Source organism: Oncorhynchus masou, chromosome 25 (assembly GCF_036934945.1).
Source record: "Oncorhynchus masou masou isolate Uvic2021 chromosome 25, UVic_Omas_1.1, whole genome shotgun sequence".
NCBI lineage: Eukaryota > Metazoa > Chordata > Actinopteri > Salmoniformes > Salmonidae > Oncorhynchus > Oncorhynchus masou.
The window spans coordinates 9746879-9769137 of record NC_088236.1 but is presented as its reverse complement, the minus strand read 5'-3'; the positions used below and the strand labels follow the sequence as shown (position 1 = coordinate 9769137).

Here is a 22259-nt window from a genome sequence, read left to right as displayed (position 1 = left end):
CGTTGCGTTTATATTTTTGTTGAGTATATTTGCAAAATGTTGATAGAAATCTCTCTCATTCTCTCTCTCTCTCTCTCTCTCTCTCTCTCTCTCTCTCTCTCTCTGTCTCTGTCTCACTCTTTCTCTCCTAGTGCTTCCGTTGAGTCCTTGACACATTAAATCAGGTGTTTTTGTCCTGGGATACAACAAAAATGTGTGCTGTCGGGGGAACTTGAGGACTGAAGTTGGAAAATTATTTATTTTCTAGTTGTCCTTCTTCCATCCTGCCCTTGCTGTGAGCCATGTCCTCCTCTTTCTCTCCTAGTTGTCCTTCTTCCATCCTGCCCTTGCTGTGAGCCATGTCCTCCTCTTTCTCTCCTAGTTGTCCTTCTTCCATTCTGCCCTTGCTGTGAGCCATGTCCTCCTCTTTCTCTCCTAGTTGTCCTTCTTCCATCCTGCCCTTGCTGTGAGCCATGTCCTCCTCTTTCTCTCCTAGTTGTCCTTCTTCCATCCTGCCCTTGCTGTGAGCCATGTCCTCCTCTCTCTCTCCTAGTTGTCCTTCTTCCATCCTGCCCTTGCTGTGAGCCATGTCCTCCTCTTTCTCTCCTAGTTGTCCTTCTTCCATCCTGCCCTTGCTGTGAGCCATGTCCTCCTCTCTCTCTCTCTCTTTGTCCTTGGGCCTGCTGCTGATGTGTGTCCTGGTAAGTCAAGGTGTATGGTCTCAGCGCCAGGAATCTTAAATGTGATTTATGGTCAACACAATCCTGTCTCAGAGCTCTATGGACAATTTCTTCCATCTTATGACTTGATTTTTGCTCTGACATGCACTGTCAACTTTATATAGACCTTTCCAAATCATGTCCAATCAATTGAAATGACCTCAGGTGTACTCCAATTAAGTTGTAGAAACATCTCAAGGATGATCAATGGCAACAGAATGTACCTGAGCTCAATTTCGAGTCTCATAGCAAAGAGTCTGAATATTTCTGTTTAATATTTTAAATACATTTGGTAAAATTAAAAAAAAATCAGTTTCATCTTTGTCATTACATTTACATTTACATTTAAGTCATTTAGCAGACGCTCTTATCCAGAGCGACTTACAAATTGGTGAATTCACCTTCTGACATCCAGTGGAACAGCCACTTTACAATAGTGCATCTAAATCATTAAGGGGGGGGGGGGTGGTGAGAAGGATTACTTATCTTATCCTAGGTATTCCTTGAAGAGGTGGGGTTTCAGGTGTCTCCGGAAGGTGGTGATTGACTCCGCTGTCCTGGCGTCGTGAGGGAGTTTGTTCCACCATTGGGGGGCCAGAGCAGCGAACAGTTTTGACTGGGCTGGGGGTAATGTGTGTAGATTGATAAGAAATACTTGTTTTAATGAATTTAAGAATAAGGCCGTAAAGAAACAAAATGTAGAAAAAGTCAAGGGGTTTGAATACTTTCTGAATGCACTGTATATATAATGATTAATGGTATTACTGAAGAATTACAGATTGTATGCAGTACTATTTACCATCTCCACCCTTAGTAATGCCCTGTCCCTCAACTAACTGTTTATTCACTGGGCTGGCCTTTTGACATTATCTGGAATAGTATCTGAAATGCTGATTGAACAAATAGTATCAGGATTTGTTGTTACACCTTATAGGCTTCCATACGTCTCGTGGTAATATAAGGTGTGCTCTCATTGGTTAAGTAGTCCTACATACCACCTGTGGGTCAACATACCACCTGGGGGGGTAGCTAGGGGTGGGGGAGGGGGGGCTGAGATCTTTATAAACAGCTAGATGGCACAGTAAGGACCATCAGCAGTTGGGTGACTAGAGAAGACAGACGTACAGCTCAAGAATATCCAGGTAAGACATGATCTGTTCTGTTCTTCCACCTCTCTCTCTCTCTGTGAATCGGCATCACTCTTACCTCTGTTATCTCTGTAGACTGTGGCTGGGATTCAGTCGACTGCAGACAGTGAGTGGCGTTCCTTAAAGCACTTTTAGATTGACAGAATAGCAGATATAGAAATGAAGTGTCAGTTTGGTTGAGTACACTGGATGACTTCTCAGACAGGTTTGATGTCAGAACTGAATGTGTAACGCCATTACAGGTTCTGTATCAAGTGTCATCTCCCTCTATCCTGGATATGCTTGTTTCTTAATCAAATTCTGCAATTGAATAAGAGCCTGTATTTATGCTGATTCAGGATTGTTCTTGTGCATCTTCAATTTATTTCTCTCTCTCTCTCTCTCTCTCTCTCTCTCTCTCTCTCTCTCTCTCTCTCTCTCTCTCTGTCTCTCTCCGTCTCTCTCTCTCTGTCTCTCTCTCTCTCTCTCTCTCTCTCTCTCTCTCTCTCTCTCTCTCTCTCTCTCTCTGTCTCTCTCCGTCTCTCTCTCTCTGTCTCTCTCCGTCTCTCTCTCTCTCTCTCTCTCTCTCTCTGTCTCTCTCTGTCTCTCTCTGTCTCTCTCTGTCTCTCTCTCTCTCTCTCTCTCTCTCTCTGTCTCTCTCCGTCTCTCTCTCTCTCTCTCTCTCTCTCTCTCTCTCTCTCTCTCCTCCGTCTCTCTCTCTCTCTGTCTGTCTCTCTCTCTCTCGCTCTCTCTCTCTGTCCGCCTCTCTCTCTCTCTCCGTCCGTCTCTCTCTCTCTCGCTCTCTCTGTCCGTCTCTCGCTCTCTGTCCGTCTCTCTCTCTCTCGCTCTCTCTGTCCGTCGCTCTCGCTCTCTCTGTCCGTCGCTCTCGCTCTCTCTGTCCGTCTCTCTCGCTCTCGCTCTCTCTGCCCGTCTCTCTCGCTCTCGCTCTCTCTGCCCGTCTCTCTGTCTGTCTCTCTCTCCCTCTCTCTCTCTGTCCGTCTCTCTCTCCCTCTCTCTCTCTGTCCGTCTCTCTCTCTCTGTCCGTCTCTCTCTCCCTCTCTCTCTCTGTCCGTCTCTCTCTCCCTCTCTCTCTCTGTCCGTCTCTCTCTCTCTGTCCATCTCTCTCTCTCTCTCTCTCTCTCTCTCTCTCTGTCCGTCTCTCTCTCTCTCTCTCTGTCCGTCTCTCTCTCTCTCCCTCCGTCTCTCTCTCTCTCTCTCTCTCTCTCTCTCTCTCTCTGTCCGTCTCTCTCTCTCTGTCCGTCTCTCTTCTTCCACTGACTAAACTCTTAACACTGATCATATATTCTGAACTTTCAGCTCACTTTTTGACTCCTCTCTGAATACAGTTTGAGTGTTAGTTTCAAGCTCTTATGACATGTTTATCTTCCCCTTCTGTCACCTCCCCTCTCCTCTCCTCTCTCTCCCAGACAGTGTACCATGGCCTCTCTCTCTCTGTCCCTGGGACTGCTGGTGCTTTGCACCCTGGCTCTTGTACACTGTGAACTGCATGACGGCCCTGTCAGAGTGTATGATATTCGTGCCTCCAACCTGAAAGGACGCTTTTTCTCAAAACCAGACCCCTACATCAAGGTGAATTGATTCAATTATTTCTTCTTTATTTAACCTGAACAGTCAGTTAACCTAACATTCTTATTTACAACAACAAACTGTCAGGTGGGGAGATAAAACAGAAGTACAGTGATGTTACAGACAGGACAGACATCATAACACACAAGGACAGAGACACAGCAATAATCAAACAGTAAACAGTAGACTGTCAGCTTTAATTTGTTTGGATATCAAGTAGCCTACAGTGACATGTGACCATGAAAATGTCAGTGATTGGCTTGTTACTTGTTAGGTGAAGTAATAATAAAAACGAATGAACAAATGAACAGACAAACAAATGAATTAATTAATTATAATATACATATACATATACTGTGAGCCAACTGTACATACATTAACAATAATTTCCTATTTAATGCACACCAAAAAAAAGTTTTGTCTATTGACAACATTATCTTCCTCAGGTGTGGTGTGGCTCATCCTTTCATGGCAAGAGCAGCATTCTGAAGAAACAGGAAAACCCCACCTGGCCCGAACAGTTCAACTTCGCAAACATCCTTCACAACTCTGTCCTGACACTGCAGGTGAGTTTCCCACCTTACTATGCAAAGCCTTTTGAGCACTGGAAAATCACTATGTAAATCCCATCAATTATTATTATGATGATGAAGATGATGATGATGAGGAGGAAGATTTTTTTTTTTTACTATTATTGTTATTATGATTAGGTGTGGGATGATGTCATCGGACCAGATCGCCACATAGGAACCTGCAGCACCACCATCCGCCCAGGAACACACACTGAGATCTGCCAGCTGAAGAAAAGCACCATCTACTACACCTACAGCTATGGCTACAGTCACTAGATGGAACAGTATTATGGTTAGAATGTAACCTATGACCTTTGTGACCTTGTGTCTCATTGGTTCTCTCACTCTTTCACTCGTGTATTCACTTCCTCATAGCATCAATTAAAACAATGTGCTTTACGGCAAGATGGTCTCAGACTGGCTTCATCATGTTTCTGAATTGTGTTAGGATTTCTCAGAAGAGGTCTTAGAAGATGAGATCTTATGTCAAAGCTTTTTTACCAATCGACATTTACCTTATACAGTGTCACGACGTGGCCCTTTTGGGTGTATCACGCCCCCAGTGGCGGACTGAAACAATAATTCAGGCCGGGAATTTGACTCCATCCCAGGCCACCCTGTTCATGCAAACCATCAGATTGCTAATTTTGTAGGCTAACCCTATTTGTTGATGCAACGGTTACAAACTAGTTAGACATTTGGCCACTATGTTCATCTGGGAAGATTGCTATCCACATTACAAAATACAAACATTTGAGGCTACATGTTGGTAAGTCCATCTGAACACTGAGTTTTCAAGGTAATGTATGGCTATGGGTGCACCCTCACACTCACTAGGAATACACCAATCATAGCACATACAAATGTACAAGTACTACAAATGTACAAGTCCTACTGATAATCTCATAAATAAAGCACATATTAATTAAAATCATAAACTACATGTTTGTGTTCTTCAGTTGTACTTGAAGGTTCCTGCTCTGATTCTGACTCTGAACTGACCCCACATCCAGTTCTGCAGGAGCAGCTTGATGCTCTAGTGTTGCTGCTGCTTCCATTATCATACTCACTATCATTAGTGTATAAGTAGGCTACATTAATACAGGAGCACCTGATGCTCTAGTGTTGCTGCTGCTTCTATTATCATACTCACTATCATTAGTGTATAAGTAGGCTACATTAATACAGGAGCACCTGATGCTCTAGTGTTGCTGCTGCTTCTATTATCATACTCACTATCATATCAGTAGGCTACATTAATACAGGAGCACCTGAAGCTCTAGTGTTGCTGCTGCTTCTATTATCATACTCACTCTCATATCAGTAGGCTACATTAATACAGGAGCACCTGAAGCTCTAGTGTTGCTGCTGCTTCTATTATCATACTCACTATCATATCATTAGGCTACATTAATGCAGGAGCACCTGAAGCTCTAGTGTTGCTGCTGCTTCTATTATCATACTCACTATCATATCATTAGGCTACATTAATGCAGGAGCACCTGAAGCTCTAGTGTTGCTGCTGCTTCTATTATCATACTCACTATCATATCAGTAGGCTACATTAATACAGGAGCACCTGATGCTCTAGTGTTGCTGCTGCTTCTATTATCATACTCACTATCATATCAGTAGGCTACATTAATACAGGAGCACCTGATGCTCTAGTGTTGCTGCTGCTTCTATTATCATACTCACTATCATATCAGTAGGCTACATTAATACAGGAGCAGCTGAAGCTCTAGTGTTGCTGCTGCTTCTATTATCATACTCACTATCATATCAGTAGGCTACATTAATACAGGAGCACCTGATGCTCTAGTGTTGCTGCTGCTTCTATTATCATACTCACTATCATATCAGTAGGCTACATTAATACAGCTGTGGAATAAAGACTGGTCTTTTAATTTTCCCCCAGAGCTGTATATGATTGTAGTAACTTGTAATGCTGGTACTAATGGCGCTAATGATCTTTCATTACATTACTGTAGCCTGTTTCGCTGTAGAGTGGATGTGCACTTTCCCTCGCTTATGTGGCATGAGTCCTAACCGGATGCTGCCAAGTCCATAATTCAGGTTTACTGTTTTTTTACTAGTTGAAACATTTTGCCAACAGTCATTATGACCGCTATGTTGCACTCATTGCTATGATATAATTCCTCATCGAACACGTAAGACGTGCAAACTGTTTAGCCTACCAGCCGTTTTGTCACTATTGCTATCTAGGCTACTTAGCCATGCTGGGTGTCGTGTGTGTGTGTTTTTTAGCTAGTGTTTGTGACTGACCTGGTGCATTTAGCTGTGTCTGTGGCAAGGGCCTTTCTATTTTTAATTCTCTCCCTCTCCGCCCCAACTTTCCTTTTCTGACCGTCCATTTCACAGTGCGTTATGTTCACAGTGCGTTATGTTCACAGTGCGTTATGTTCACAGTGCGTTATGTTCACAGTGCGTTATGTTCACAGTGCGTTATGTTCACAGTGCGTTATGTTCACAGTGCGTTATGTTCACAGTGTGTTATGTTCACAGTGCGACATGTGCAGAGAAGCAGGTAGATGGTTGCTATGTGCGTAGCGGAGAGACCTGATGTCATTTTTGGCACGGGAACACTTCAGCGAGAGAGTGAGAGTCGCCCCTGATGCGTGGCTTCTCCGTCAACTCATTCCTGCTTGCTATATTATCACTGGTCAAGTTGACTATTCACGGCAGGTCAAAACGACCCTCGGGTCAGAACGACCCTCAGGGAAAAACGAACCTCAGGCCAACGCGAAATGTCCCAGTGCTCCCTGAGGCCAGTCCACAATTGATGCAACCCCCCCCCCCCCCCCCACGTTTTACAACGGTCATCAATTCCTGCTAGAAACTCCCTTCGCTGCCATGGAGTTTGGAGGGAGAAAGCCTGTGGAGAACAGACATTCTTCCCATAACTCCTAATCCCCAACATTGGAGAAGTAAACAATATTTATATTTTTGAGAATTTGGGAATGATCTGTGGATACTTAAAGGACAGTCATGTTGAGTTGGTTTCATTTGGAGATCTCATGAAAAACAAACATTACTCATGAAGGAAATACACATTACTGTGTCTTTGGTTGTGTACATTTATCAATTACTGGATTTACATCTAAATGTTGTGAAATGTGATAACATATGAAACTATTTGTGGAAAGATGAAATGTGATGTTAGCTTTCTAAATGAGAGAATGGATTTTCATATAAAGTTTAACGAGTCAGTTGCCACGCGCCCTTCAGCCAGACATTACGTCAGGCGTCATGGAACGGCCCTTTTCTACTCCAGAATAAAAAGACTCGTGACAAAATATACATTTAGTAAAGATAACGCCGGGACAGGGAGTTCCACGTTGAAATGGCTGGAACTCTGAAACGTTCAACAGAGAAGTACTACGTTCAGAGAAGTACTACGTTCAGAGAAGTACTACGTTCAGAGAAGTACTACGTTCAGAGAAGTACTACGTTCAGAGAAGTACTACATTCAGAGAAGTACTACATTCAGAGAAGTACTACGTTCAGAGAAGTACTACATTCAGAGAAGTACTACGTTCAGAGAAGTACTACGTTCAGAGAAGTACTACATTCAGAGAAGTACTACGTTCAGAGAAGTACTACGTTCAGAGAAGTACTACGTTCAGAGAAGTACTACGTTCAGAGAAGTACTACTCGGCACCAAAGAGACCCACAAGAAGCCGGACGTCTCAAATGTTTAAGACAAGAAAAAAATTAAGCTGTCTCATGTTGAAATGGTTGGCAATTCAAAAACTATAGTCAGAACGCCAGGACGGAGTCCTCACATTGAAATGGCTACAACTCTATAAACTAAAGAACAATTATTCAGACTGCAGCTGTTTAAATACTTTAGTCTGGTAAACGCAGCCAATCTAAAAACAGTTCCGAATGGGACTCTGAAGTATCCATTATAACAACTACGACAGACTGTGACTCCTGGGGAACGCAGCCAGAGACTTTTCTGTCGACTCTCTAGCAGATGGACCGGCCACCACAGAGAGAGACAACAAAACATATGCTCGTAAATATGTAAACTGCTATTTATTTTCTAATGAGCCGTTGTTCATATTCAAAGGATTAGCAATTTCTATGAGTGTAGTTATGAGCTATGAGTTTTCTGCTCTTGATTGGTCCCCATCCCTTTCCTTTGTCTACCAAGCTGTCATATCGGTTTTGTCCGCTAGGGACATTTCCTCTGTGTCATGTAGTAACCCACGTATGTACTAATTGTGTGTGTTTATGTAATTCTGTGATTTGATTAGTTAGTAAATAAACCAATTTGTATATCTCTGATTCGTGATCTATGTTAGGGTTGGTGCAGACATCCAAGGGTTTGCGACATTCAGAATATGACTGATGAGGTGATAATACATTAAAAAGTGACTGTAATTGATAAGATATGAAAATATCTGAAGAGTTCATTCAGGAAATAGAGAAACACTTAAATATTTTCCCGTGGTGCCCCGACTTAAGTTGATAAAACTTATCATGTAATTTTAATTACATAATAAAATTACACAGAGAATTGATTTTATAATATACAGTCTTCACATTTAATGATAGTCAACGACACAACAGTATACAATTATCGTTCTTAAACCTGAGTGTAATATACCTTTGTTGTTCTACCGTTTGGCCTTCTTTCATTATCAGCATTTCAGATAAATACAACATTTACCCCTTGGTGGTAATTAAGTCCTTATGTTATGTTGATCCAACCTGGGACGACATGGTGGAAGCTAAGCTGCAGTATCACCATCAACATGGGAATCCACAACATCAGGGAACCCTATGTTATACTTACAGTGACATATGACCCCCCCCCCCATGTGGAAATGAACTGAATGATAATTCATAATGGTATATTATCAACAACAACAAAAATTTGACTTCATCACACCAGATGGGGGCGCTGTTGTATAGAGAACTGTTGGCTAGGATTCCTAAAGCTTCTCAGAGTCGGACTGCTGAGCCTAGTGGCCAGTGTTGCCTTTCATACAGTGGTGTAAAAATACATTAGTAAAAAAATACTTTAAAGTACTTCTTAAGTCGTTTTTTTGAGCATCTGTTCTGTACTTCACTATTCATATTTGTTTGACAACATTCACGTCACTACAGCAAAATGGTCCACCCACACAGACAGCTTGGTGAAGGTGCAACAGCGCCTCTTCAACATCATGATGCTGAACACTCAAACTTTTACAGATGCACAATCGAGAGCATCCTGTCGGGCTGTATCACTGCCTGGTACGGCAACTGCTCCTCCCTTTCCCGTAAGGCTCTCCAGAGGGTAGTGAGGTCTGCACAACGCATTACTGGGGGAAAACTACCTGCCCTCCAGGACACCTACATCACCTGATGTCACAGGAAGGCCAAAAAGATCATCAAGGACATCAACCACCTGAGCCACTGCCTGTTCACCTGGCTATCATCCAGAAGGTGAGGTCAGTACATGTGCATCAAAGCTGGGACAGAGAGACTGAGAAACAGCTTTTCTCTCAAGGCCATCAGACTGTTGAACAGCCATCACTAATATTGAGTGGTTGCTGCCAACATAGACTCAATATCTATTTTTTTACCTTTGTTTAACTAGGCAAGTCAGTTAAGAACAAATTCTTATTTTCAATGACGGCCTAGGAACAGTGGGTTTAATTGCCTGTTCAGGGGCAGAATGACAGATTTGTACCTTGTCAGCTTGGCGGTTTGAGCTTGCAACCTTCTGGTTGCTAGTCCAATGCTCTAACCACTAGGCTACCCTGCCCCCCCTGCACCTTAATAATTGGATGTAATAAATGTATCACTAGTCACTTAAACAATGCCACTTTATATAATGTGGGGCAGGAAAAGGGGCTGAGCTGGACCCAAGGAAAGAAACAAATATCCAAAAACACCCCTAAACTAGATTAGCCTACTTCAATACAGCTAACTAACCATCTATACAGTGGGTGGTCCGCCCAGTTCTAACTAGTGTTCTTAAACAAAGTTTACCTTCAAGTAGTGTATGCCCATGGGCGGCTTGTCTGAGTACCCCCTTTTATACTTTTGATGTTTAGGCAGCCATATTCTTTGAGTGTTTCGTGGGTGATTGTTCCTGTCTCTGTGTTTGTTTGCACCAGAATAGGCTGTTTAGGTTTTCCCGTTTCTTGTTTTGTATGGTTCGTTTTCATCTTCATTAAAGATGTATACAAATTACCACGCTACATTTTGGTCTGCCTCTCCTTCACCGCATGAAAACCGTAACACTGTCCAAACTTTGGACTGGTACTGTACACACACTTAGAAATGTCCGTGTTTTTTTATAGAAGAGCACATTTTTTTGTCCATTAAAATAACATCAAATTGATCAGAAATACAGTGTAGACATTATTAATGTTCTAATTTTCTATTGTAGCTGGAAACGGCTGATTTTTAATTGAATATCTACATAGGCATTCAGAGGACTATTTTCAGCAACCATCACAGCTGTGTTCCAATGGCACGTTGTGTTATCTAATCCAAGTTTATCATTTTAAAAGGCTAATTGATCATTAGAAAACCCTTTTGCACTTATTTTAGCACAGCTGAAATCTGTTCTAATTAAGAAGCAATAAAACAGTCCTTCTTTAGACCCGTTGAGCATCTGGAGCGTCAGCATTTGTGGGTTCGATTACAGGCTCAAAATGGTCAGAAACACTTTTTCTGAAACTTGTCGGTCTATTCTTTTTCTGAGAAATGAAGGCTATTCTATGCAAGAAATTGTCAAGAAACTACAGATCTTGTACAACGCTGTGTACTGCTCCCTTCACAGAACAGAACAAACTGGCTCTAACCAGAATGGAAAGATGAGAGGGAGGCACCAGTGCACAACTGAGCAAAAGGACAAGTACATTAGAGTGTCTAGTTTGAGAAACAGACGCCTCACAATTCCTCAACTAAAAGTCAACACCTCATTCGGCCGCCTTTCGTTCCAGTACTCTGCTGCCTGTGACTGGAACGAATTGCAAAAATCGCTGAAGTTGGCGACCTTTATCTCCCTCACCAACTTCAAACATCAGCTATCTGAGCAGCTAACCGATCGCTGCAGCTGTACATAATCTATTGGTAAATAGCCCACCCATTTTCACCTACCTCATCCCCACAGTTTTTATTTATTTACTTTTCTGCTCTTTTGCACACCAATATCTCTACCTGTACATGATCATTTATCACTCCAGTGTTAATCTGCAATATTGTAATTATTCGCCTACCTCCTCATGCCTTTTGCACACATTGTATATAGACTCCCCTTTTTTTTCTACTGTGTTATTGACTTGTTAATTGTTTACTCCATGTGTAACTCTGTGTTGTCTGTTCACACTGCTATGCTTTATCTTGGCCAGGTCGCAGTTGTAAATGAGAACTTGTTCTCAACTAGCCTACCTGGTTAAATAAAGGTGAAATAAAAAAAATAAAAATAAAAAAAACTGTCAGCTTCATTAAATAGTACCCGCAAAACACCAGTCTCAACGTCAACAGTGAAGAGGTGACTCCGGGATGCTGGTCTACTAGGCAGAGTTCCTCTGTCTCGTGTGTGTGTGTTCTTGATCTTTTCTTTTTACTGGCCAGTCTGAGATATGGCTTTTTTTTCAACTCTGCCTGATCCAAATTCAAAAAGAGATTCTGATCCAAAGAATGTCTTCGTAAAGGTTTGTTATTGAGCCTTCTCTCCTGGCAATAAAGAAATCATCAACAGCTATTCTGACCCTGCCTGGAGTAACAAGTTCATCTGCAATGACATGGAGGTCAAAGACAACCTGGAGCTGGAGGTGTGGAGATGTGTCAGCTGACGACCACCTGGTGACCTGTTCCACCACAGTTTCAGATCAGCTGACGACCGGCTGGGGACCAGATGGAGCCCATAGTATGGAATGCTTCCTGGGACAGGGACAATCAACTGTCTTAATATTTGTCAGTGATTATACATTTGTAGCCTTACTGATGGATTTCAGAGATTTTGAGAGACTTTACACACAGTCTCCAAAGCACTACCATTTTTTTTTAGCAAATATCTACCTCCTGTCTCAGCGCTTTTAGGAAAGTGACTAATCAATAACAGCCTGTTTTATAACTGCATCTCAAACCCCTCTCTGATAAGATGACAGAAAGCTGTAGATCCACATGGGTGCACATCAGCTGTGGGATGACATCACAATAAAAAATTATAAGGTGAATATTAACATAATTCAAACATTAAAAAGATCCCTTGGCAGATTTGGCTAAGATCCTGTAGCACACACAGACAGATGGACAGACGGACAGGACAGACGGACGGACGGACGTTTTTGTGCGGCGCCACAGAGAGAAGAGACAGGGGTATGTTCTGTAGTCAGTGTATATTGTCACTGTGGGAGTGGCTCATATTATAATACCTTAATTCGCTCTGTAGTCTTCTGTACTTCCTTAATACAAAAAGTTTATTAATCAGATCTTGGAATATTAACCACAAGTGGACTCACTGTATTCAAAGTGATTGAAGACAAAACCAAGAGGTTTTACAACTCATCTGGTTGATAGGGCCCTGGGATAAAGCTTCTATTGAACCAGAGACAGTGTTTGTATGTGGCGCCACAGAGTGAGTGATATAACTGTAGTGTGGAAAGGCTTTGTCCTACATTAGACCCTATTCACTCTATAGTGAACAACTTTTGACCAGTAGTGCTCTATATAGGGAATAGGGTGCCATTTGGGACTCAAACATTGTCACTGTAGGAGTGGTCCTTATAATACCACTACTACTGAAGCAGGTGGCTGTGAGGCGCCTGTTGTCTCCTACAGATAGTGATCAATGGTATTACTGATGAATTACAGATTCTATGCAGTAATATTTACCATGTCCACCCTTAGCAATGTCCTCTCCCTTACCTAATTGTTTATTCACTGGGCTGGCCTTTTGACATTATCTGGAATACAATTTGTTCAATCAGCATTTCAAATAGTATCAGAATTTGTTGTTACACCTTATAGGCTTCCATATGTCTCCTGGTAATATAAGGTGTGCTCTCATTGGTTATGTCATCACTAAGTAGTCCTACATACCATCTGTGGGTCATCATACAAACCTGGGTGGGGGGAGGGGGGGCTGAGATCTTTATAAACAGCTAGATGGCACAGTAAGGACCATCAGCAGTTGGGTGACTAGAGAAGACAGACGTACAGCTCAAGAATATCCAGGTAAGACGTGATCTGTTGTTCTGGTGCTGTTCTACTACTCTCTCTCTCTCTCTCTCTCTCTCTCTCTCTCTCTCTCTCTCTCTCTCTCTCTCTCTCTCTCTCTCTCTCTCTCTCTCTTTCTCTCTCTCTCATCGACTGTGGTTCAGTCCATTGCAGACAGTGAGTGCCCTTCCAAGTGCTTTTAGATATAGAAATTAAGTGTCAGTTTGGTTGGAGATCAAGTGTCATCTCCCTCCATCCAGGATATGCTGGTGGTTAAATCAAACACAATTCTGGAAAGCCACTATCTGCAATTGAATAAGAGCCTGTTTTTCTGCTGTCTCAGAACTGTTCTGGTGTCTTCCAATTATTTATCTCTCACTCTCTCTCTGTCCATCAATCTCTCTCTCTTCATCCACTGACTAATCTCTTAATATTGATAACATATCCTGATCTTTCAACTCTATTTTTTACTCCAACTCTTTGAATACAGTTTGTAGAGTTAGTTTCAAGCTCTTCTGGACATGTTAATACCTTCCTCTCCTCTCCTCTCCTCTCCTCTCCTCTCCTCTCCTCTCCTCTCCTCTCCTCTCCTCTCCTCTCCTCTCCTCTCCTCTCCTCTCCTCTCCTCTCCTCTCCTCTCCTCTCCTCTCCTCTCCTCTCCCCTCCATCCCTTCCTCTCCTCTCCTCTCGTCTCCTCTCCTCTCCTCTCCTCTCCTCTCCTCTCCTCTCCTCTCCTCTCCTCTCCTCTCCTCTCCTCTCCTCTCCTCTCCTCTCCTCTCCTCTCTCCCAGACAGTGTACCATGGCCTCTCTCTCTCTGTCCCTGGGACTGCTGGTGCTCTGCACCCTGGCTCTTGTACACTGTGACCTGTATGACGGCCACGTCAGAGTGTGGGGCCTTAGTGCCTCCAATCTGAAAGGAGACTTCATCTCCCAGCCAGACCCCTACGTCAAGGTTAATTGATTAATTTATTTATTTAACCCGAACAGTCAGTCAACAAAACATTCTTATTTACAACAACAAACTGTCAGGTGGGGAGATAAAACAGAAGTACAGTGATGTTACAGACAGGACAGACATCATAACACAGAAGGACAGAGACACAGCAATAATCAAACAGTAAACAGTGGACAGTCAGCTGTCATTTGTTTGTATATCAAGTAGCCTACAGTGACATGTGACCATGAAAATGCCAGTGATTGGCTTGTTACTTGTTAGATGAAGTAATAATAAAAACGAATGAACAAATGAACAAACAAACAAATTAATTAATTAATTTTAAAATACTTATAGAGGTTCCTCATTCAAGTGAGCCAACTGTACATACATTAAAAATCATTCACAATAATAACATTTAAAAAAAACTGTAATAAATTCTACTGACAACATTCTCTTCCTTAGGTGTGGTGCGGCCCAGCCTTCGGTGGCATGAGCAGCATTCTGAAGAACCAGGCCAACCCCACCTGGCCCGGCGAGTTCAACTTCGTAGACATCATCCGCAAGTCTGTCCTGAAGCTGGAGGTGAGTTTCCCCCCTTACTATGCAAAGCACTTTGAGCACTGGAAAAGCACTATGTAAATCCCATCAATTATTATTACGATGATGAAGATGATGATGATGAGGAGGAAGATTATTATGATTACTTTGACTATTCATATTATTATTATTAGGTGTGGGATAATAACGTCGGACCAGATCACCGCCTGGGAACCTGCACCACCACCATCCGCCCAGGAACACACACTGAGACCTGCCACCTGAAGAGAGGCACCGTCTACTACACCTACAGCTACGACTACAGTCACTAGAAGGAACAGAATGATGGTTAGATTGTAACCTAGGACCTTTGTGACCTTGTGTCTGATTGGTTCTCTCACTCTTTCTCTCATGTATTCACTTCCTCATAGCATCAATTAAAACAATGTGCTTTTACGGCAAGATGGTCTCAGACTGGCTTCATCATGTTTCTGAATTGTTTTATGATTTCTCAGAAGATGCCTTAGAAGATGGGCCATATCATATTAAAAGAGATCATCAATATTTCTACTAGATTTGAAACCATTCGATATTTACCTTTTACAGTGTAACGACGTGGCCCTTTTGGGTATATATTATGCCTCCCCTTAGTCTCTCTCCCATCCCAGGTTTTACAACGGTCATATATTCCTGCTAGAAACTCTCTCTCTTCACTTCCATGGCGTATGGAGGGAGAGAGGCTATGGAGAACAAAGACTTTCTTCTTCCCAAAACTCTTTAATTGGAGAATTAAACAATATTTGTATTTTTTGAGAATGTGGGAATGGTCTGGGGACACTTAAGGGTCAGTCATGTCGAAGTTCGTTTCATTGGTGATCTCATGAAGACAGGAAACACACACTACTGTGTCTTTGGTTTAGCACACTTCTCCATTACGGCATCTAAATGTTGTGAGACCTATGTGATTACATGTAACACTATTTGTGAAAAGATTAAATGTGATGGTTGCCTTCTAAATGAGAGTATGGATTTTCAAATCAAGTTTAACTAGTCAGTTACCGTTTGGTCTTCTTTCATTATCAGCATTTCAGATAAATACAACATTTACCCCTTGGTGGTAATTAAGTCCTTATGTTATGTTGATCCAACCTGGGACGACATGGTGGAAGCTAAGCTGCAGTATCACCATCAACATGGGAACCCACAACATCAGGGAACCCTCTGTTATACTTACAGTTACATATGACCCCCCCCTCCATGTGGAAATGAACTGAATGATAATTCATAATGGTATATTATCAACAACAACAAAAATATGACTTCATCACACCAGATGGGGGCGCTGTTGTATAGAGAACTGCTGGCTAGGTTTCCTAAAGCTTCTCAGAGTCGGACTGCTGAGCCTTGTGGCCAGTGTTGCCTTTCATACAGTGGTGTAAAGTACTTATGTAAAACCATTTTTAAAGTACTACTTAAGTAGTTTTTTTGAGCATCTGTACTGTATTTTACTATTCACATTTTTGACAACATTCACTTCACTACAGTCCAAAAGAAAATAATGTACTTTTTACTCGATACATTTTCCCTGACACCCCAAAATACTGATTAAATGTTGAAAGCTTAGCAGCACAGAGAAACGGTTTAATTCACACACCTATCAAGAGAACATATCCCGACTGCCTCTGCTCTGGCAAACTCACTAAAGACAAATGCGTGCCGCTGCCTATCCCAAAAATAAAATATATAATAATAGTTCAGTCTGGTTGGCTTGATATAAGGATAAGATATTATTTAGACTTTTGATACTTAAGTATATTTTAAAAAACAAACACTTTTAGACTTTTAGTCAAGTAGTATTTAACTGGGTGACTTTCGCTTTTACTTCAGTCATTTTCTATTAAGGTATCTTTACTTTTGTTCAAGTATGACACTTGAGTACTTTTTCCAGCACTGCTTTCAGATCAGGGGAGACCTGCCCCTTATTCATAGTGTCTCAGATTAGGAGAGCTGATCTAGGATCAGGTTTTCCCAGTACAGATCAATCTGCTTCAATATGATCTAATTAGCCAAACTGTTATGAACACACTTCATGAATATGAGTCTAGATCAGGGCCCGTGTCCACAAAGCGCCTCAGAACTAGAGACTGCTTTCCAACAACAGGTGGTTTCTGTTGACTATCTAACGGATGTTCTTGAACAGGAAAACATCTGAGAGCAGAGCATTACATTTACATTTTAGTCATTCAGCAGACGTTCTTATTCAGAACGACTTACAGAGGAGGACAGAGGAGTCGAGGAGAGGACAGACTTTTGCTCAAGTGAGAATCTCACAGTAAAATGTATCTCACCCCTGCTTGGACCACGACACCACAGAGACAGAATTTGACTTCATTCAAGCAAAGTAGTTATTAATGACCCATAGAGAATTGGTCATAATTGGTGACAAATTACTACAGTATCTCAAGCTGATTAAATAATGGAGCCTGGCCCATGGGGAGAAGATTATGTTTGACGGCATTGATATTAGTAACAACAAGACAAGCCGTTGGATAATCACAATGTGGTCATTAATAACGTCACAGCCCATTGGACAATCACAATGTGACAGCCCACGGTCTTTCCGAGCTCTCTTTCCTCATATATTTTCCTAATTTGATTTCCTTTCCTCCGTTCCTAGCTTAATCTCCTCCTTTTCTTGCTTACTTTGCTTCCCTTGCTTCCTCTCTTCCTTTTCTAGATCCCATTCCTCATTACCTAGCTTTTTTCCTCATTTCCTTTACTCTTCTACTTTCCTACGTTCCTTTCCTCATTTCCTTGATCTATTTCCTCCTCCACTTGTTGGTTGCTTTTCCTTCATTCTGTGGTCCAACTCATCCCAAACCATCTCAACTGGGTTGAGGTCAGGGTATTGTGGAGGCCAGGTCATCTGATGCAGCACTCCATCACCATCCTTATTGGTCAAATAGCCCTTACACATCCTGGAGGTGTGTTTTCGGTCATTGTCCTGCTGAAAGCAAATAATAGTCACACTACGTGCAAACCAGATGGAATAGCGTATTGCTGCAGAATGCTTTGGTAGCCATGCTGATTATGTGTGCTTTGAATTCTAAATTAACCAGTGTCACCAGCAAAGCACCCCCACACCATCACACCTTCTCCTCCATGCTTCACGGTGGGATCCACACATGCAGAGATCATCCATTCACCTACTCTGCGTCTAACAAAGACAGGGCGGTTGGAACCAAAACTTTAAACTCTGTTTTTCACATTCCTGACATTTAATCCTAGTAAAAATGCCCTGTCTTAGGTCAGTTAGGATCACCACTTTATTTTAAGATTGTGAAATGTCAGAATAATAGTAGAGAGAATGATTTAGTTCAGCTATTATTTATTTCATCACATTCCCAGTGGGTCAGAAGTTTACATACACTCAGTTAGTATTTGATAGCATTGCCTTTACATCGTTTAACTTGGATGAAATTTATTTATTTATTTATTTATTTCACCTTTATTTAACCAGGTAGGTAAGTTGAGAACAAGTTCTCATTTACAATTGCTACCTGGCCAAGATAAAGCAAAGCAGTTCGACACATACAACGACACAGTGTTACACATGGAGTAAAACAAACATACAGTCAATAATACAGTAGAAACAAGTCTATATACAATGTGAGCCAATGAGGTGAGATAAGGGAGGTAAAGGCAAAAAAAAAGGCCATGGTGGCAAAGTAAATATAATATAGCAAGTAAAACACTGGAATGGTAGATTTGCAGTGGAAGAATGTGCAAAGTAGAAATAAAAATAATGGGGTGCAAAGGAGCAAAATAAATAAATAAATAAAATAAATTCACTAGGGAAAGAGGTAGTTGTTTGGGCAAAATTATAGGTGGGCTATGTACAGGTGCAGTAATCTGTGAGCTGCTCTGACAGTTGGTGCTCAAAGATAGTGAGGGAGATAAGTGTTTCCAGTTTCAGAGATTTTCGTAGTTCGTTCCAGTCATTGGCAGCAGAGAACTGGAAGGAGAGGCGGCCAAAGAAAGAATTGGTTTTGGGGGTGACCAGAGAGACAAACCTGCTGGAGCGCGTGCTACAGGTGGGAGATGCTATGGTGACCAGCGAGCTGAGATAAGGGGGGACTTTACCTAACAGGGTCTTGTAGATGACATGGAGTCAGTGGGTTTGGCGATGAGTATGAAGCGAGGGCCAGCCAACAAATGTTTTGGGTAGCCTCCCACAAGCTTCCCACAATAAGTTGGGTGAATTTTGGCCCATTCCTCCTGACAGAGCTGGTGTAACTGAGTCAGGTTTGTAGGCCTCCTTGCTCGCACATGCTTTTTTAGTTCTACCCACAAATTGTGTATGGGATTGAAGTCTGGGATTCGTGAAGACCACTCCAATACCTTGACTTTGTTGTCCTTAAGACATTTTGCAACAACTTTGGAAGTATGCTTGGGATCATTGTCCATTTGGAAGACTCATTTGCGACCAAGCTTTAACTTCCTGACTGATGTCTTGAGATGTTGCTTCAATAAATCCACATAATTTTCCTGTATCATAATGCCATCTAGTTTGTGAAGTGCACCATTCACTATGGATATAGATACTTTTGTACCTGTTTCCTCCAGCATCTTCTCAAGGCCCTTTGCCGTTGTTCTGGGATTGATTTGCACTTTTCGCAACAAAGTACGTTCATCTCTAGGAGACAAAACAAGTCTCCTTCCTGAGCAGTATGACGACTGCGTGGTCCCATGGTTTTTATACTTGCGTACTATTGTTTGTACAGATGAATGTGGTACCTTCAGGCGTTTGGAAATTGCTCCCAAGGATGAACCAGAGTTGTGGAGGTCTACATATTTGTTTCTGTGGTCTTGGCTGATTTCTTTTGATTTTCCATGATGCCAAGCAAAGAGGCACTGAGTTTGAATGTAGGCCTTGAAATACTTCCACAGGTACACCCCCAAATTTCTCGAATTAGGACAATTAGCTTATCAGAACCTTCTAAAGCCATGACATCATTTTCTGGAATTTTCCAAGCTGTTTAACGACTTTTCCTTTCCTCTTTTCCTAGCTTTCTTTCTCCTTTTCCTTGCTCCCTTTCCTTCCCTGGCTTCCTCTCATATCCTCCTTTCCTTCCTCACTTTCCTTCACTGGCTTCATCTCCCTCTTTCTTAGTTCACTTTTCTTTCCTAGCTCCCTTTCATCCTATCCTTTCCCTGACTTCCTTTCCTTGGTCATTCCTCTTTTCCATTCCTTCTTTCTTATCTTCTGTTTCTTGACCCCTGTCTTTCCCTTCCTCCACTCGTTTGCTTTCCTCGCTCTCTTTCCTCCTATCTTTTCCGCATTTTCTATCTTTTCCTCCCTTTTTAGCCTCTCTCCTCCTTTTCTTGCTCACTTTCCTTCCCTAGATTACTTTCCTCTCCTCCTTTTCTTGCTCTCTTACCTTCCCTAGATTACTTTCCTCTCCTCCTTTTCTTGCTCCCTTTCCTTCCCTAGATTACTTTCCTCTTCTCCTTTTCTTGCTCCCTTACCTTCCCTAGATTACTTTCCTCTCCTCCTTTTCTTGCTCCCTTACCTTCCCTAGATTACTTTCCTCCTCCTTTTCTTGCTCCCTTACCTTCCCTAGATTACTTTCCTCTCCTCCTTTTCTTGCTCCCTTACCTTCCCTAGATTACTTTCCTCTCCTCCTTTTCTTGCTCCCTTACCTTCCCTAGATTACTTTCCTCTCCTCCTTTTCTTGCTCCCTTACCTTCGCTAGATTAATTTTCTCTCCTCCTTTTCTAGATCCTGTTCCTCATTTCCTAGCTTTCTTTCCTAATTTGCTTGTTCCCTTTATATCTCTCACTAACTTTACACTTTTCTTTGTTTCCTTTCCTTTCCTCCTTTCCTAGCTTCATTTCCTTGATCTCTTTTCTTCTTTTATCTTCCACTCTTTTGCTTTCCTCACTCCCTTTCCTCCTCCTTTCCTAGGTTCCTTTCCTCTTTTCCTTACTTCATTTACTGGTGTGGAGTTTTTTAGAGTGGTTTATAATATGTCTAATATATTTGCATATTGCATTATAGTCAATGGCAAGTGATGACTCTGCAAAATGTGACAACCTCATACGTACATGGATATTGCATTGAATAGACAATAAATAGACAATTGCATTGAATAGACAATAAAACATTCAAGTTAAAATGTACATCACATTTGACATTTACTTTAGAAGATACTTAAAGAGTTGATTAAGTGGACACTCAAACACAGGGTGACGTGGCAAAAGTAAGTTATGGGTGACTTTGTGTCTTTCAGTCCTGGCCTGTTAATATAGACAGCATGTTAGTACTACAGGTGACCTGTCTGACACATGTCCTTTGCAGGCAGGTAAACAGTCTCTGAAAGGGGACTTGAACAGGAACACTGCAAAGTCCAGGCACGGGTTGTCTTCACCCATGAAGTGAGGGCAGTGATAATAAGTTTAGTACAGCCATGACCCTTGTATCCTGGGTATGCCGCGCCGAAGATGATTTGGCAAGCACGAGTCTGGATGCTCTCAAGCTGGCCAACAACTTTTTAATAATTAAAATATTTTGAGAGATAAAAAATACAATTTACACACTATTCATATATACATATTCATGTTCTTATATACAGTAAAGTTACATTAGATCTTTAGAAAGAGGAGAGGCAAATTTTTTATCTGTTTTTTAAAGATAAATTGGCTTTATTCCTGAGTAACCTCCAGTGGCACAACATTAATGTAACAGTAGTAGTAATGTACAGTAGAAGGCCCAAAGTCACTACTGTAGTAGGAGGAAAGGAAGGAAAGGGATCAAGGAAAGCAAGCTAGGAAAGGAGGAAATGAAGATAAGAAATGTAGAGAGGAAGCTAGGATACCAAACAGATACGTTTCTAAAACAGTAGGCTCCTCAGAGGTCCAAGGGGAGGACCGCCCTTCTCAGTTAATATCATACAAATAAAAATAGTGAAACATTTAAAAAACATTACTAAATAAATTCACGTCACCAAATAATTATTTAAAACACACTATTTTGCAATGAACCTCGACATTAGCCTCAACAGCACTCGAGGTTAGCATAATGGTGTACCTGGAGGACAGCTAGTTTCCATCCTCCTCTGGGCACATTGACTTCAATACAAAACCTTCCATAGACTTACACAGTAATTATGACGTCCTCAAAACTAGCAGAGCCCTTACAGCATGAACTGACATGTTGTCCACCAAAGGATCAGAGAATGAATCTATCACTAAAAGCATAAGCTACAGCTAGCTAGCACTGCAGTGCATAAAATGTGGCGAGTAGTTGACTCAAAGTGAAAGACAATAGCCAAACAATTTTTGACAAATTAATTTATTTAAAAATGAAGGAGATGCAAGAGAGAGAGCAAGAAAAAGAGAAAGACAGCTAGCTATATTTCATTGTATTTTTTTTCACTTTCACTTAGCTTGCGAATGCAGCTAGCTAGTTTACCCTACACAAATACCTGGCTCAAACAGAGAGGGATGCTATGTTAGCTAGCTATTCAGTTATTGCCACTGAGGCCCACCGGTGTAAATGCTAAACTGCTTGCTGACTGTACACTGTACTGCATGATTGTAGCTGGT

The 22259-nt window shown here is 41.7% G+C and overlaps 3 protein-coding genes across 5 annotated transcripts in view; 2 read left to right on the top strand and 1 right to left on the bottom strand.

Annotated features, from left to right (window-relative positions):
- LOC135513756 (uncharacterized) overlaps positions 1-22259 on the bottom strand; it is a 56049-nt gene that overhangs the window by 25454 nt on the left and 8336 nt on the right. The gene's annotated exons all lie outside the window — the stretch shown is intronic.
- LOC135513492 (perforin-1-like) lies at positions 1743-4454 on the top strand. 2 transcript variants are annotated; one of them, XM_064936371.1, is made up of 4 exons: positions 1743-1840; positions 3257-3415; positions 3859-3978; positions 4123-4454. In XM_064936371.1, the coding sequence occupies exons 2-4, from the start codon at positions 3263-3265 to the stop codon at positions 4258-4260; spliced, it is 411 nt and encodes a 136-aa protein (XP_064792443.1). In that variant the 5' UTR covers positions 1743-1840; positions 3257-3262; the 3' UTR covers positions 4261-4454. The 2 variants fall into 2 exon arrangements, with proteins under 2 accessions (XP_064792443.1, XP_064792442.1); XM_064936370.1 differs by having other exon boundaries at positions 3253-3415; positions 4123-4431.
- On the top strand, positions 13085-15113 carry LOC135513755 (uncharacterized). Of its 2 annotated transcripts, none has more exons than XM_064936658.1 (4): positions 13085-13194; positions 13967-14129; positions 14577-14696; positions 14846-15113. In XM_064936658.1, exons 2-4 carry the CDS (start codon positions 13977-13979, stop codon positions 14981-14983), a joined length of 411 nt encoding a protein of 136 aa, XP_064792730.1. In that variant the 5' UTR covers positions 13085-13194; positions 13967-13976; the 3' UTR covers positions 14984-15113. The 2 variants fall into 2 exon arrangements, with proteins under 2 accessions (XP_064792730.1, XP_064792731.1); XM_064936659.1 differs by having other exon boundaries at positions 13089-13194; positions 13971-14129.